Here is a 17289-nt window from a genome sequence, read left to right as displayed (position 1 = left end):
AACATTATGTTCGACATGTGGTATGAGTAATATTCTGTTTTTTACATAAGTTCAACATGTAGGCAATAAACTCAAGAGTTTTTAATTTTCTCTGSAGCAGTTGTTAAAACCAGGGAATATAGCTTTATTTTAAAATTATAGAGTAGGTCGGTCGAAAAGAAACAAATTCTAATAATTTTTGGCTTTTYCATTATTATTAAGAAGTGCGAATATTCGATTTGACATTGAGTTKGTGTAATGAGATCGCTTTTCTGGGGTTAATAAAGCCCACGTATCCAAACTAGCTTTTTTCAGCTCACAAATCCAATTAAATTGACGATAATCCACGTMAAATTTTCTTACCAGCCATCCCCTGATGTTCCCAACAGGACTTACATAATAAGCTGAGCATTCCAAAAGATCGATATTTTTACGTTGAAGCCACGTTTTAGTTCGCATGTGTTCTTGCATTGTCTTGTTGAAAAGAGAAAGATTTTTGCGGAATTCTGTGCATATAGGGACGCAGAGTTGTTTCTAACTTCCTGGTACTCGGAACTATTCATTTGGCAAGAAAGGCCAACGGTACTGTCCCAGAAATTAAAAATGTGCCCCATACCATAAGTGAGCGTCTGCCGAAATTGCGCTTTGAAAAATATTTCTGAATTTCAATTATTTATCTAACACATAGACCGATATTTTCGACAAAAAGTCATTCATGTGCTGTGGGATCTACATTTTCGGTATCTGGGTGTTTGAATAGTTATGACTTGATTTAGACACATTTTAGCCCTGAGCACTCCACAAAGTTTAAATCGATTTGTTCTTGAATTGTATACATACTAGAAAGTGAATTAATCAGAAGGAATTGAAAATTGTGTTTTATGGAAAGGAGGTGTGGTTCTTATCCGATTTCGCCCATGAACAAAAACAATTGTGTATACAAAATTTGGATGAAATCGGTATACGAGTAGTAGGTTCATATACATATGTATATCTGATTTCACATAAGGGTGGGCGATACCACACACATTGTACAATTTTGACACCGATTTCTTCTATTTCCGCAAGAGCTGTCGACTTGATTTGTCTTGTAAATATGGTGGATGTAATTTGAATGATCTGGGAGATACATGTATATATAAAAATAAGTGAGGGGCACGACTACGAGAAATGTAAAAAATTTCAGACCACAGGTTCCTTTATGCAGTTTGTTGTTCTAAATAAAAGTTTTCTATCTTACTATTTGCCTTAGTTATGTCAATTTATAGGCTTTCGTTTATTGGCGTTATGTGGTCCGATTACGTCTATCGACAAACTCGTTCTCACTTTTATGTCAAGGAACATGTATACCTAGTTTCATTCCGAGATATTAATTATTCTGAAGTTAGCGCTTGAACATACGAACGAATGAGAGACAGCCGAGATTGCAACTCGTCAACCTATCTATCACAATTAATTTAGGATTATATGCACAATTGTTAGGTGAACAAAACTATTACAGTACTCAGTAGGGTGATGCTGGAAGAGTATAAAAAAATTGTGGTTACGATTTGTACGCTTTAAAGAACCCATCTTGTGTTTACAGCTAGTACCATAATTATTAAGGCTGCTTTGCCACCCTAAGGCATACTAGCAGGTGAGATTGCAACGCGAAGAATACACGCCTTTCTTTTGTCTGGATTGGGGCTCATCAGTTCGAAAGAAATGACCAACCAAATAACCTTGGCATAATATCTAATAGTAAGCAAACATACTGACTCATGGATCGTAACCAAACTCTTCTTAGAATGGCAAAAAGAGATATTTTATATTCAATTTTGTAATCTCTCAATTTTGCAAATTATTTATATGTTTCAAAAGTTTATAACTACTGCTCTTAAAATCATTCGTATAACCTGAAAACCGATTATTCGAATATCCGGTTTGTAATCTTTCGTTGAATACTAATCTATCGCAATGTTACGACTAATCGAATATTTATTCTACCGCGAGTGTTTGAATAAATGAAAATTGTTTGAAATTTTTTGATTTTTCCTTGTTTTAAATTTTTGAAAAGCAAATTGTTCGTCTATATACTGCTACTAATATACATACGTAGAAAAGATTTGTAGAAGTTAGAGGTTTTAACACCGTGTAAGATTCTAAAAGAGGACGGCGCAAGGAATTTATTCTCTGGATAAAGTAGATTTGTTTAAAGTTAAAACTTGTCAAATAAATAAATATAAATTTTGATGTTTTCGAATGGCGAAATTACAAATTTATTTTAGTATTGAAYGTGCCTTGTTTTGAAAACTTTTGATATTTAATATTTTATGATCCCAGAAGCAAAGATGTCGCCAAATTCCCAGAAATCTGCACAATCTATCAGGGAAAGTGAATGGGAGGGTGATTGATTTGACCAAGGTTATTTTCTTATAACGAACTAGGTGCTTTATGATAAAGCAATTTCTCAAAGCGTTGGACAAGGAAGGATATTGTTTTAATTACCATTGTAGGGAACTTACGAAGCCTAGTATGGAAATGTTGGAAGGTGGAATTCTTGATGGTCCTCGAATACAGCAGTTAAGGAAAGATACAGATTTTATCAAACAATTATAAACCGTTCTAAAAAGTGAATCTTGGAAAAATTGTTTGTTGATAGCTGAATATTTACAGACTCTACGAGAAAATATAAATATCAAGTTAGATTATCTCTGCAATAATTTAGACAAATTTTCTGATATATAGTATGTACATATGTACATATTTGAAAATTATAGTACGAAGTGTGTAGAGCGGCTCCGTCACGATGTAAAAGGGGTGGAAAAGGGTATCAAAGTATTTGGGATGGTGATGTTTTTGTAATGTAAAGGAAAAGGATTTAAAAATAAACGAGAGTAAATCCTAATCGTTGACAGTTTCATGAATGATGGGTACAAATATATCCAAAAGCGATCTTACATCCAGGGCAATGAAACCGTTGTAGGCCAGTCTAACTAAACAACCGTTATATGAAAGGCAAAAATGTAGCKGAATTGGGGAAAAACGTGAAGTTCATTATTCGTAAATTACATTTTACTGCACTGCAGATTAATTTATTATAATAACATCTACTGTATTAATTAGCCAGACCCAACACTGGACTTCCATTAGGTGCCTTCGACGCGTACGCTGAGGACGACAGATCTTGAAAAACCTTAAAATAAGATTTTTTAAGTTTGAGAAATTCGGTCACTGCATAAAGCTGCATATTCAATATCAATTATCTACAACTTTCCAAATTATGCATAYCAAATATGTTTTTTTAAGAACGCATCAGGAGATTTGATCACAAAGGTAGTACGGGCTACTTGTCAAAAACCATCTATGAAACATTCATAAAACTTTGGAAAGTTATTCCAATAAGTTGAAAAAGCCAAAGCAACTAAGTATTTCGGTATAATAGTGAATTCCAAGCCTGATATATTGAACCTTGATCAACATGTGCTCAAAAAATAAGGTGGCATTGTATTTATTTTGAAAATTCTTTGTTTATTCTTCCAAATCAATTTCATCCCCTTCAAAGTAATCCCCACTAGATGTGGTAAATTATGCCAACGGATTTTCCGATCTGCGAAACACTGGTTGTAGTCACTTTCCGGGATGGCCTTCAGTTCCGTCTTCGCTGCGGCTTGAATCCCCGGAGCAGTCTTTTGAGCTTGGTGAACAGCAGAAGTCGCACGTCGCAAGATCAGGTGAGTACGGTGGATGAGGAACGATATGGGTTGAGTTTTTGGCGAAATGATTATTTAATGCAAATTCTTTGCTCAACAAATTTTGACATCGCAAAAAACGAAAAACTCACTTTTAGCAGCTCACAAAACGACACGTATCTCAAACACTAATGAATATTTTGACATGAAATTTGACATAAATGTTATTGACAGCACAACCAACCTAAAAAAAAAAATAATTCTCCAAATCCTTCGACGCGCGCAGGTTAAAATCAAATGTCGCCTTATTTTTTGGGCACAGTAAAAAATGAGGGAACGCCGGTTGAAAGCTTTCTAATGCTGGAAGAAAATTTAATTAAAATCTTTGTCTTCAACAAGAAGGATCGTCAGTTAAGGTGCTTCATAAACACTTCGGCGTTAAAATTTTAATCATCATTGAAGAAAATTTCTTTTACTTTCGAGGTATAATGCTGTCAGCCAAAAAAATCAGTACACCTAACGTGATTAATGACTATCGTGGACTGATCAAAGTAGTAGGGGGAGTTTGAAGTTTACGAATATGAAATGTTGGCAATATCAGCGAATCATCGAATATCAAACATTTGTTTGTTATCATTCGAAAGAACATTCTTTGGCATTTTTTTAAGATTGAGTTAAATTTTCAGGTAGCTGGCGAATGATGCGAGATCTTTTGCTCTAAGGTCTGAATCGAAGAGGGAGTGTCCGCATAAACTTTGGTGCAATTAGCTAGTCACCGAAGTGTTCTCTCAATAAATCCATTGATTTATGCTATGGAGGGAAGTGGAACTAAATTATCGCGGCCTTCAATTTCAGACATCAAATAGTCGGTTATCATGGCGCGATAACGATCGCTATTGAAGATTACGTTCTCACCATCTCTTTCATTTTTGAAGAAATATTAGCCGATTGGAACTTTTCAAGAGCCCTTAGAACGAAGCGATGTCACTTGGGCAGATCGAGCGGTTCTTGCACAAGCTGTACTTTATACACTTTCAATTTAGGATCTCAATGTAAAATACGTCGAATCGACACCACACGGTGTTCGTGTATTCGATTATCATTCAGTAATGTATGCTGGGTCTCAAGAAGGAACAAGATCTGAACAAAAATAACACGACAGCTTGACCTGCCTTAGGTCCAGGTCTGGGCAGATTTCGCTCAAATATAAAACTGAGAAATATTGTGATTAAGAAAACGTGTTCACTTTATTTTAATTCAATACCAATCATATTGTCAGATACATATATACAAAGAAAATCAAAAATACTGCGTATATGGAAGGATAGGTACGGCTCGGAGTAATTTTATTTGCTTTCGGCATTAAGCTAAAGCACACTTGAAAACATATTTCTTTATATTGTAATGTTCAAGTATATTCATATAAATTTTGATTGACAGATATACACCACATCAGGAATTCAACTTGTCATATATTGACCGAGTTTAAAAACATGTATTTAGGAGTAACTACATATAATTTTGGATTTCTTGATTGTAGACTTAAGATGAAGAACAAAATGTTAAGTTTAGATAATTTGATAAAACTATAGAATAATATTTTATGCTACTTTAAAAAACTAATTTTTAAAACCCTTAAAATGAAAAAAACGGTGCATTCTAGTCCTAAAACCGATTTTTTTTTTTACCTACACACATATTGACATATTACTAATAATATTTACATAATAAATGGTTTTGTACATTGCACACRTTGCTAAGTGTTCTCGCAACTGTAATGGAGAATATCCGAATTAGSAAATATCGTTTTATAAACGAAGGCACGATTCCGCTAAATTGTATAGCCTCTAGTTGTAATTTGGTTTAAGTATTTCGACTATGCTTTATTTACAGTTTTATAACTCATTTGATACTTATGTTTCAAAGCTAAGAGTTCATCGAAAAATACCAGCAAAAGTACTGAGTGCGGAGCAAATCGTAAGTAGCTTGCCCAAAAGCCCTTATAGAGACCATATAAACCTTCGCTTCGCGCTATTTTGAAAAAACAATCCCACCAACCACTATATAATAAGCCTTTGCCATTAGCATCCAAACCCTGATTGTAGAGCCGTGTTGATATAACGTCCGGCGGCGTGATTGCCAATGTTACAACACAACCAGCCAAGAAAGCAGCACACATAGAGTTCAATGTTGGTTGTACAACTAAATTGTGTTCACGGAGCATTGATTTTGTTTTGCCAAATGTGGCGATTTGTACGCCCGAACCAATTGAAGCCCGTGGTATGGAGGCTATAGAACCACGCCACAATGCTGCAAGTCCACCACTTAGATAAATCTGCTTCATGGCGTTAAACATACCAGTGTGATGATGCTGATATCCTACAGCCACGTTCTTGGCCGCTTGTGACTGCAGCTGAGTCTTTATCTATAAATGAAGTAATGAGATTAATTAGCGAATAAAGAGTAGGTTGGCAGCATACACTGCCCAAATTTGATTAGATATAATAAGCTGTTAGCTACGTACATATAATAATTTATCACAAAATCTTTAAAATATATTACGTAACTAACTAAAGTCAATAATACAAACCATTAGAAATGGACTGGCGAAATAGGCGCCTACTGCACCACCAGCAGCGCCCCAAAAAAGCCCCAGTCCAAATGATTCACCACCATCCTTCGTGCGAGTCCACTGCCTATTGACTGCGGCGTTGTACATCCCAAGTCTGTAAGTAATATACAGTTGAATTGTGTATCCGTGGCATGGCATTTAGTGAGGAGTACCGTATTGAATTTATTGTAAATTGAAAGTACATTGCCGGCACCAGCCCTTTTTGCAGTCCTGTCCAACCGTCATTTTTGATAACTGTCACAAAGGCATGCACTATACCCCTATAGTGAACATCGTAGGTCCCGCGCACGGCTAACTCACCCTGCAGTTGTAAGCGCGTCTTAATCACCTGCCGAAGAGACAACCCACACGGGTTATGCATATTTTACAAGAAGATATATTGTTGATTACCTCCAGTGGATTAGTGAATAGTATGGTTCCTACAGAGGCCAAACCACCGATAATAAAATCACTCATAATATGGAATTGTTGAACGTAGGCGTTTAATTAGATATTGCACATTTAAAGATTTMCTTAGTATTCAACGGTGTTTACTTTAGTATTTTAGTACTAAATGGAAAAGAGCTCTTGACACTCCATCACTCGGCRATGCAAAACGCAAATAATTTACATTAACAAATATCTCTCAACGACCTAAACAAGTCCACCATTCCGTCAAGCGACAACGATACACTAAAATTTCAAGTTAAATTCTTTTATAAAGTAAATTAAGTCACTGGTTAACTATGAGTTTTGCAGCTCTTATCTAACTAAACCATAGTCGTTAGAAAAAAATTAAGAGAAGTTGTGGTGTGATCTTTCCTATCATATGATTACAGTGGTGGCAATATATATTAATTCATGAGGATAGCACGGCGTATGAGCTATATCAATTGAATGAAGCAATTTAAAAGCTGAATCAGTACAAGACCTAAAATGAAAACCGGAAATATAATGAATATACCGCTACATTAACCTAAAACTGGGTTCAGAAAGACTCAAGTATTTATGATTAGATACGCTTATATATATTTCTATTGATATAAAAGATATAGCAAATTAAGTTTAATACAATTTATGTACATATGTATATCTAAAATATTATTTAATTTCTTTGTTAAGCAGGTTGGCAGGAAATAATTAAGATTTGTTGAGAAGAGGTGGGGATACAGCTAAGATTTCGTCAAGCAATTAACACAGAGTGAAATCCACTTATTCTACAATGAACATATGTATATTTAGTTTGTCACGAAGTTTGTAACACCCAGAAGGAAGCGTCGGAGACCCTATCAAGTATATACATATATAAATGATCAGTATGTTGAGCTGAGTCGATTTAGCCATATCCGTTTGCCCGTCCCTCTGTCCGTCTGTATGTATATATACGAACTAGTCCCTCAGTTTAAAAGATATCGTTTTGAAATTTTGCAAACGTCATTTTCTCTTCAAGAAGCTGCTCATTTGTCGGAACTGCCGATATCGGACAWCTACAAAATATAGCTGCCATACAAACTGAACGATCGGAATCAAGTGCTTGTATGGAAAACTTTCACATTTGACAAGATATATTCACGAAATTTGGYATAGRTTATTTTSTAAGGCAACAATGTAAACCTCGAAAAAATTTTTGACATTGACTAACTATAAAATATAGCTGCCATACAAACTGAACGATCGGAATCAAGTTCTTGTATGGAATAYTTTCACATTTGACGTGGCAGCTTCACGAAATTTGACATGGAATACTGCTTAAGGTAACAACATAATCTCCAAGAAATTTGCTCAGATCGGAATACTATAGCACATAGCTTCCATACAAACTGGACGCATAGTTACTAAAAGAAATGCACCTGTGAAGGGTATATTAGCTTCGGTGCAGCCGAAGTTAACGTTTTTTCTTTTTTACACTTTATACATATAATCTGATTTGATTTTGCAGTTTTATTAAAAATTTTAGTGAAAACTAAAGTTGAATAGAATGTAATTAGAACCATCATTTTATTATCATTCATCTATATATGTATGTAAATATTCACTATTTTCAAAAATATTTTTTATTTTAAATTAARCAATGCTATATACAAATACAAGCATACTAATGTAAAAGGCTACTGTTATAAATATCACGCTTAAACATGAACAATATGAGAGATAACAATTGGCATATTTACGAACAACAAAAACAAGTAATTTGGAARAAAAATAAAAAATATTGCTTAATTAAATGGACAGTTGCACTATTTTCTTCTACTGTGCGTGCATATAAGGCCTCTGTTGCTTGTCAATTACATTTATAATTCTAACTACAATATTTGTCTCTAATGGACATTAATTCGTCATAAAATAGTAGCACTAACGTAGAATGCGGTGCGATGCGCAAGTAATTTGGCCAAAATCCTTTGTATAGACCAAGCAAACCCTCGGTGCGCACAACCTTTACTATACAATCAAGCCAACCATTGTAATATATACCCCTGCCACTGGCATCAACTCCCTGATTGTACAGTCGAGTAGTTAGCACATCGGGTGGTGTTATAGCCAATGACATAATAGTGCCGGCAATACTGCCGGCGCAGAAGGAATTCAATGTGGGTTGTGTTACCCAGCCATTGTCACGTAACATAGACTTCGTTTTGCCGAAAGTGGCAATTTGTGCGCCGGAGCCCAAAGCTGCCCGTGGTACAGCAGCCATTGAACCCCGCCACAAACCAGTTATACCACGCTCAGTATAAATTTCGCGCAAGGCTTGGAAAGTGCCGGTGTGCTTATGTTGGTAGCCAACTGCTATAGCCTTAGCAGCTTGTGATTGCAATTGCGTTTTTATCTGAAATAATCCATAGAGTATTAGATATCATTACACAAGAGTAATTTTTGCTATAAACTATTTGTTTGAGAAATTATTTTYCAAGTGATTATATGTGAATGGATTTACTTCTTATCACTCTACGAGCATGTTGTTTTTGTTACGAGAGCGAATTGCCACAAACATTACACATTTGTACAAACATATAGCTGTACAAAATATTCTGATGTTTTTCGTTAATGAACGCAGCAAACAAATTTACCAGATGATTTCGAAGATGATTCAAAAACCATTTGAACAATTATATAATTTACCATAAAAAAGGGACTAGAAAAATATGTGCCCACACAACCACCCAACGCGCCCCAAAACAAACCCAGTGGGAAGGAAACATCACCATTCTTTTTGTGCATCCATTTTTTTTGCATAGCCGTAGTATAGAAGCCTAATCTAAGGAAAAATATATTTCATAGAAAGTTGTTCAACCAATATGTACACAGTCTTACCTAAAAGAATTTAATATAAATTGAAAGTACAGCGCCGGCACTAGTCCCTTTTGTAGACCACTTATTCCCTCATTCCGCCCGACTACAATAAACGCATTAATTACTCCTTTATAAGGCTTCACATATGTGCCACTAGCAGATAGTTCGCCTTGAAGTTGTATTCTCGTCTTTATCACCTATTTATATTCAATGAGAGTAATAAGGATATACTAATTTAAACTAACGGGTACCAACTTCTAATGGATTTGTAAAGTATGTAGCTCCAAGGGAAGCTGCACCGCCAATAATAAAATCTGATATATCCATTCTAAGTATTTAACGACGAAGTGGTGTTGATGAATTGTAGAACACTATCGCAAAACAAAAAAAAACACGCTACTGTAGTCTGCGATTGCTGAAACATTTGCTAGTGCAAAAAATATTGACACATTACAGCAACAATACACTTATGAAATTCTTTTCCATTGCGGACTCAGCTAGATCTGTGTTTAAATTACAAAAATATAGTTAAATTAAATTTTATTATCACTTCGAATCTCAGCTGATCTCATACGGGTAATCTGCTGTCACTATAAACAGCTGATGTCATATAACAGTTTGCCAAAAGCAGAACAGCGACATCTATATAATACTGTCTTTCGAACCTTGCGTTGGTTCGGTACTGTACACATAAATCAGAGGAATATTGAATATTTTCTTTGGCACATTTCTTGACTTTGAAAATCGACAAACAAACTATGTTGTCAATTTTATTCTAATATATTTGAATACTTATATTTGCGGGGTTGTCACTTTTTCCATCTCATGCAAGGCAAAGGCATGCTCAGGGAGATGCCATGGTGTTTGTTTTTATGAATGAAGCAAGTTTGCCTGTTGAAAGTCGCTTGCGTTCATGAATGAAAATATTATTGTTGTGTACTTTTCTACAAATTTGGGCATCGATTATTTGTCTGCCATATTGACTTGTGACGCTGCTGATGCTATTTGAGACGTTTGTTGTTTTTGTAGAAAAATATTTGTAGTTTATGCGGGTGACATACATATCTACATGTGATCCCATATAAGTATGTATGTATGATGCTATTTTAAACGATTGTTGTATTTATAAAGCAATGTTTATAGTTTTTGCGGGTGACATATCTACATATGAACGCATATCTAATGTAATTGTGTATGCATTATTTGTGTGCCAATGTCATGCGAGCATATWTATGTACATATGAGCAGCGCGCATATGTTATTATTGATAAGTGATAATATGGTTTGAATTCGCGAAGGCGAACATAAACACATGGTGGTCATGAAACATGTGATACTTAGATAAGTTTTGAATGATAAAATGTAAGATTAATGTACATTTATCACTATTGTAATATATTTAATTTTTTTAATTATGATATTTTGTTATATACATATGTAACTACGAATATTGCTTTGAAAAGTAATTTAGTTCAAATGTATTCAATTGCACATGTATTCATTAATATGCACAAAAAGAATTCAAACGAAAACACATGTTTGCATATAAACGTATAAAAATATAAGCAAAAGCCAGAGAATGTATAAACATAGAGAAGGTGCAAATTGAAATCTGTATGAAGTTCGATTGGACGGCTAACGGAGCTTATAGGATTGTATACGGAATTCACCATTCTCACTGCTATTTAGCAGAATTGAGCACGTTCAAAGGCAAATACATATGTAAAACGACTGATCTCACGCGAGAATGAGTAAAGAGAAATACTTTGAAGAAAAATGTACAAAGTCATACAGAGAATGTAAAAAAAAGCATTCTATGAGTCACATACATATGGGGGATATTATACAAGATCCCATTTTTTCCGAAAAATGGTAAATTTTTTTTTTTTTGTTTACAAAATCTATGTTTATACATTCTCTGGCTCGACAACGACTGAACGATAGAGCGTAAGCGTACGTGTGAAGTTAGTTKGCAAAATTTTGCTATGAAATGCCGATCACTGATGTACATATGCATATTGTTTCACACGAAATTTCTGTTGACACGGACAACCAATGGCGAAGCTCAAGTTTTGTTTTTTTGTTGTTGGTAAAAAATCCAAGCTGTGCCGAAAACACAAACGAACGATTGCCAATTGCCACTGCTTCCCTTGCCTCTGTAACAGCTTTTCCAACAAACCAGCGTAAATATGTATGTTTATGTATGAGCTTGCATACATATCGACGCAGATTTTTGCAAGTCGCGTAAAAATATTTTTTGCATTCCTTGACAAATGTGCCACAATCAAAGATACAGATTTTTGAGGTTCTTAAAAATAAAAATATAATATGGCACGTAAGCGAGTGCGGATACTTAAGCGAGTGGTATTTAAAACAATAATCTCTATGTATTTTAAAAAACAAACCGTAAAATGTAGCAAGATATGGGCAGTTAAGAGATGACTTTCATTTAAGTGGAGTTCTGCTTAACCGGGATTCACTGTACAAATAAATCAGAGGAATATTGAATATTTTATTTGGCACATTTCTTAACTTGAAATCGACAAATAAACTATGTTGTCAATTTTAGTCTAATATATTTGAATACCTATTTTTGCGGGGTTGTCTTTTTTCTTCTCATAAAAATATCAGACATGCGGATGACATATCTACATGGGTACGCATATCTGTATGTAAGTCGGTGTATACATTATTTGTGTGCCAATGTCATGCGAGCATATTTATGTACTGCTCATACATATGTACACATGTTATTATTGATAACTGATAATATGATTTGAATTCGCGAAAGCGAACATAAACACATATGGATGGTTACGATACATGTGAATATATGTACATATGTATGTATGTATGTAAGGTTTGCCAATTGGATATTCCAAGCGTAGCCAGGTCCTTCTCCACCTGTTCCTTCCAACGGAGTGGAGGTCTCACTCTTCCTCTGCACATGTTTACCCACTGATTATCTGGTTTTTTACCCGCTCATTTTTGGCAGGGGATAGTCTGTTATATGCATACATATGTATATAATGAAGTATACGCACAAGCATGAATATATCAAATACAAGGGGCCCTATTCTGTATCTCGATTCGTAAATGTATTCTATACGAAAATCGGATCAACTTTATAATTTTTCGAAAGTTGTACCACCCTGTGCCAGAATAAATACGTACAATTTTCGTTTTTGCTTTCTACAACTCAAAAGCTAACGAATATTTTATTCGAAAATTGGCTTGAAAATCCGAAAATCGAGTTACGGAATATAAAAAATCCGAATTCGAGTAAATTTTGTTTCGAATCGAGTTACAGAATAGACCCCAAGATATAATTGCAAAAGTAGACCTTATTTTCATATTATCTACAAATATTGCTTTAAAAAAGTAATTAAATTAAAATGTATTCAATTGCACCTGTATTCATAAATATACACAAATCAAATTCATATGAATACACATGCTTGCATATAAACGTAAAAAAATGTAAGCAAAAGAGCTGACATACATACGTGTGTAACAGCAATATATAGTTCTGAGCATAATTTTTATTCAATGCTCAGATCTGTTYAAGAGCAACTGTTAAGATTTCTCCTGCCAAGCAGGCAGTGGTGAAACTCCCTCATCTCGACCGAGTTAGCCCAAAATATTTTTACGTTCTCCGCGCCGTGAACCTTCTCTATGATAAACGTTCTCTGTACATACATATATCATATGATATGATAATGATATCTATGATATGCGTTCTCTTTTAAGAGCGCAGCGAGAGGTATGGGAAGAAGTATGTGGCATGCAACTCAATTTGTCATCGATATTATGTGGGGTATAATTTAACGGGAAGGAAATTAAAAAAAACTCCCCTTTAGAGAAGAATTTTCTGAAAACTTCAATATAATCGATACTGCAGTTTTTTTTTTTAATTTGCAAAAATGAACGGTTTTGCGGTTAAAATAGTGTGTCACTTAATTATACTCGTATTATACTCGTATATAACCCTCAGGCCGTGGGATTGATCCAAAATCGATGAATCTCACCTCGACAGAAATTTGTTCTTTGTGMTATCCACAAATTTATTAAAATTTTAAATAAAAAAAAATTTTTTAATAATTTTAAATTTAAGGCGATTAAAATCAATCTCAGCAGCTTAGCTAGGCTCGTGAAAGGTGGGTCTATCGAGGTATTTCAATCTCAGTGTGGCATCTCAGTAGCAAGATGATTCCATCCCGTCTTTCTCCATACAGCTTTRCAAAGAGAGTCGGGCAGAATGTAAATCCATTGGACACGGTGGCAGTCAGAACACCAATAATTGTGGAGAGATTGACTTGATTAAAAGCAAGTAGTTCGGTGATTGACCAGCGCTTGCTGAGCTCACTGGAGGTCCAAAGATTTAACGTCWGAATATAAGCAGCCATTGGAGAATCGATTCGACTAAATCGGAAGAAATTGAGGAAAAGGAGCCCAGCGATTWCGCTGTGCACTCCTGACCCATTTCTGGCTCAATGGGTATATGAACAAGCAAAATCGTCGAATTTGAGACGAAGAGCAACATGAAGAGATGGAAGAGCTGCCATTTCATCTAGAGAAACCAACGGTTTAGCGTGGTTTGTGGGTCGATGGAATCTATGTRAATGCAAGGCTTTGAATGGGAAAAGAATAGCAACTATCGATCAAGGGTTTGCGATACCCCAGAAGTTGCACATATAMAACTTTTCGAATTTATGAAGTTTTYAAGGAGCACAGAGTGGTGCAGAATGTACATAWAAGAGGTCTGCTTGTGCCAAATTGCGCCTCTTAAAAACCATTARTGAGTCTTCGGATATTCACCTTACCTTTGGGACATCGAGGACTCTCTTGGAAATTAATTACAAAAAATTTTGACTTTGTTGCGAAAGACTAGATTTTTACAATTCGGCAAATCTGGAAAAAGAAAGAATCGTCAACGTATGATTAATTATACTCCTTTCTGTTATCACATCTGAGTATAGAATCTGTGAAGACTTATATATCTGCGAGTATTGAAACAGGGCCGCTCTTTAATCTTTGAATATTTTTCATTATAGGATATAACTTAAAAGTTTAGAAACAATCTCAACCTTTAAAACAAATGGTACTCTCTTGCCAATACTTCTGCTGAACACTTTCAATCCGTTCACATCATTTTGCTCTTAAATCAAAGAAAACGTTAGCCACTCACTTTAGAAGACAGTCTGGATTCAAAACTTTAACAGTTTTGTACAGACATGRCTTTGTGCGGTTCGTTAATTAGTTSAGCGTTCAAAGGACCGATCAAGAAGAATACTTACGATGTATAGTATGTATGTATGTATATGAATTAAACTATAATGAGTTAAGTCTTGTATATGCTCGAAGCAAGTGTGCAGTTCACATACTTTCATACAAATTATTCTCAGATACGTCCAGTGCTCTAGAGTGTATCGCTGAAAATATCCTACAGTTAAGAAGTCAGGTGTGCCTCACAATGAAAGGAATCTAAGGTACATTATAAGTGTGGTAAACTCAACAAAGSCAACTTATGATTTCGCACTGCTCAGGATACTAGGTGTGTGTTTGGAGAAAAATATGTTTAGCCGGCTAGCCGTTAACAATTATAATTTTATTTAAAAAYTGTTATTAAAATTTGTTAGTCTCAAACCGTCGTAAGTCTTGCGACTGTAGAATTCGATTTATTTGATAGTTATGCCTCTCCTTCAGTGCCACCAGCGTCGGAGGAGCCGGYTGTATGTAAATATTTCCAAGCTAACGGAACCAAAATTGCAGCTGGCACATGTGCAACGGGGTATATCCAAAATCCCGTCCAAGTATTTGTTAAAACGGCCGGTGGTAGGGAGCGTGCCACGTTCATGCTGGCGCCKGTATAAGGTGCCTATTAAAAGAAAGATTCCTTCAGTGCTTTCATCATTATTGTTYTGAAACTTACCGCCGCAAAAATAAGACCGCCAATCAACAAACCAAAGCGTATAGGTAATGAATCATGCACCTGTGAATTGCGTTTATCCCAGGCGCCACAACAAAAATACACAAGTATGCATGTTAAGAAGAACTCAATTAATATTGCCTGCCATATTTCGATACCAAGTACCGGCTTAGTGACGCAGAAGCTGTCGGTGCGTACATATGCCGTAAGGGACGCGAAAAGCAGTGCATAACCGGTGAGWCCGCCCAGAAACTGACACAATACATAAAAGCAACCCAATTGCCACTCCATATTGCCAAGCATGACGGCCGCAATGGTGACGCTCGGATTGATGTGTGAGCCGGAAATCGTGCCGAGTGTATGCACGGAAATGTGCACGGCCAGTCCAAAGCCAATTCCGATCATTGACAAATTTCGTTCATAAAATGATAATGTAATGCCCACCACAGACGCACAGCCGACACACATGAGAATTGCGGTGCCGATGAATTCGCTGACACACACCATGAACAAATGCCTATCGAATTTCATTTTACGATGCCACTTAGTATAATACACCAAATTTGAAGAGAAAATGTCTATATTAATATAAGTATATAATTATATATTTGACCGTTTGAATATTATTGTGAGTTACATAAAAAAAAAAAAAACAAATAAACTGATGAATTTTCCACTCGATATTCAAAGCAAAAAATTATGAGTTTATACGGCAGTAATTTCAATATCAGAGTTGTTTACTCTTCGGCAGATTTCGAACCTTCGTTAAGTAAAAATTTGTGCACGAGTGACATGAGAATTGCTGCAGGATACGTTGTTACATGATATATCCAGTTGTTCGACCAATACCAGTTGAAGAGAGCTCCAGCTAAGCTCTTTGCCGAGTTCATGCTTAAACCGGTCATGTAACCCTGTTGAAGAASAGTAGTTATTATTTAGTGTTTCTAACTATAAGTTTGTAATAATTTTTTTTGGATAAATGTGCTGGATAATTGAGCGAAATGAGATTAGAACCATGCCTATTTCCCCAACACTCAATTTAAAATCCCATTGGCTACAACGTTACTATATGGTCGCTTCATTTTTGAAGAAWTTCGGATCAATGATTTCTTCTGCTATAGAGCTCCGCAAACAGTGGCTTTTTGGGGACGTCGGCATCCCAACAATAGCTTGTGGATTATCATCACACCAATATGATAATTTTGTATATTGGCGTTCTCATTATTCGTTCATCGCACTCGTTTAAAAAAATACCAATTATGAAAATATCGAACATAAGTCAAAAAGTACTCATGAAACAACTTAATTATATGACTTCCAGTACTCGTATAAGTAAATACGTAAGTAAATTCTTTAGAATTTTCATAATTTCTGAAAATAACTTTAACAAATCTTATCCGTTCTGGAAGTTAGCACAACTTTTTCTAATTCTAATTTTCGRTTCAAATATTTGCTATTATTTCTGGTTTACTTTTAAGTGAACATTTAAGAAATCAGAGATAATAAAAGTCGGTCTCGTCATTATAAATAGTATATGTAACTACCCTGTCATTATTTACTTAGTTCTGTCAACACTTTAGTTAAAAGTTCAGATCGTCTTAAAAATGAAACTACAATATTTAATAAAGTTAGTTTTATTTTATAATGCCTAGATTATGTGAACGATGTACAATGTTATCCTTTACACAAGACCTCAAATGAACCAAAGAACACAGCTTCTGAACCAATGGTTTTTGAGGCTCTCCAAATTTCGTTGAGGGTTTCGACAGACCATGTTCTCCAACTCTGATCACAAGCTGGATTCAAATCCG

The 17289-nt window shown here is 35.2% G+C and overlaps 4 protein-coding genes across 5 annotated transcripts in view; all 4 read right to left on the bottom strand.

Moving 5' to 3' along the window:
- Positions 1–5308: 5308 nt before the first annotated feature.
- Positions 5309–7492, bottom strand: LOC108977123 (solute carrier family 25 member 35-like). Its single transcript, XM_018946665.1, has 4 exons — positions 6673–7492; positions 6435–6610; positions 6241–6376; positions 5309–6075 (listed from the first exon to the last, which is right to left on the bottom strand). Exons 1-4 carry the CDS (start codon positions 6736–6738, stop codon positions 5527–5529), a joined length of 927 nt encoding a protein of 308 aa, XP_018802210.1. The 5' UTR covers positions 6739–7492; the 3' UTR covers positions 5309–5526.
- Positions 7493–8292: 800 nt separating this feature from the next.
- Positions 8293–10138, bottom strand: LOC108977122 (solute carrier family 25 member 35-like). Of its 2 annotated transcripts, XM_018946662.1 has the most exons (5): positions 10004–10138; positions 9805–9920; positions 9571–9746; positions 9379–9514; positions 8295–9085 (listed from the first exon to the last, which is right to left on the bottom strand). In XM_018946662.1, the coding sequence occupies exons 2-5, from the start codon at positions 9874–9876 to the stop codon at positions 8561–8563; spliced, it is 909 nt and encodes a 302-aa protein (XP_018802207.1). In that variant the 5' UTR covers positions 9877–9920; positions 10004–10138; the 3' UTR covers positions 8295–8560. The 2 variants fall into 2 exon arrangements, with proteins under 2 accessions (XP_018802209.1, XP_018802207.1); XM_018946664.1 differs by lacking the exon at positions 10004–10138 and having other exon boundaries at positions 8293–9085; positions 9805–9879.
- Positions 10139–15238: 5100 nt separating this feature from the next.
- Positions 15239–16009, bottom strand: LOC108977092 (aquaporin AQPAn.G-like). Its single transcript, XM_018946597.1, has 2 exons — positions 15482–16009; positions 15239–15427 (listed from the first exon to the last, which is right to left on the bottom strand). The coding sequence occupies exons 1-2, from the start codon at positions 16007–16009 to the stop codon at positions 15239–15241; spliced, it is 717 nt and encodes a 238-aa protein (XP_018802142.1).
- Positions 15482–17289, bottom strand: part of LOC108977101 (aquaporin AQPAn.G-like) — a gene marked incomplete in the record, with an annotated part of 7377 nt that continues 5569 nt past the window's right edge. The window contains 1 exon segment of the mRNA XM_018946605.1: positions 15482–16389.

Source organism: Bactrocera latifrons, unplaced genomic scaffold (genome assembly GCF_001853355.1).
Source record: "Bactrocera latifrons isolate USDA-ARS-PBARC rearing strain unplaced genomic scaffold, ASM185335v1 scaffold_84, whole genome shotgun sequence".
Taxonomy (NCBI): Eukaryota; Metazoa; Arthropoda; class Insecta; order Diptera; family Tephritidae; genus Bactrocera; species Bactrocera latifrons.
The sequence above is the reverse complement of the archived record's forward strand: the minus strand, read 5'-3'. Positions and strand labels throughout refer to the sequence as shown.

Bases quoted from the DNA above. Each gene is read 5' to 3' on its own strand.
- LOC108977122 (XM_018946662.1), bottom strand. From the start codon at position 9,876: ATGGATATATCAGATTTTATTATTGGCGGTGCAGCTTCCCTTGGAGCT. The intron at 9,747-9,804 runs GTTGGTACCCGT...GAATATAAATAG, and splicing joins ACTTTACAAATCCATTAGAA to GTGATAAAGACGAGAATACA. The intron at 9,086-9,378 runs GTAAATTATATA...GGATTATTTCAG, and splicing joins TTTCTAGTCCCTTTTTTATG to ATAAAAACGCAATTGCAATC.
- LOC108977123 (XM_018946665.1), bottom strand. From the start codon at position 6,738: ATGAGTGATTTTATTATCGGTGGTTTGGCCTCTGTAGGAACCATACTA. The intron at 6,611-6,672 runs GTAATCAACAAT...TCTCTTCGGCAG, and splicing joins TATTCACTAATCCACTGGAG to GTGATTAAGACGCGCTTACA. The intron at 6,377-6,434 runs GTACTCCTCACT...TATTACTTACAG, and splicing joins TTTACAATAAATTCAATACG to ACTTGGGATGTACAACGCCG.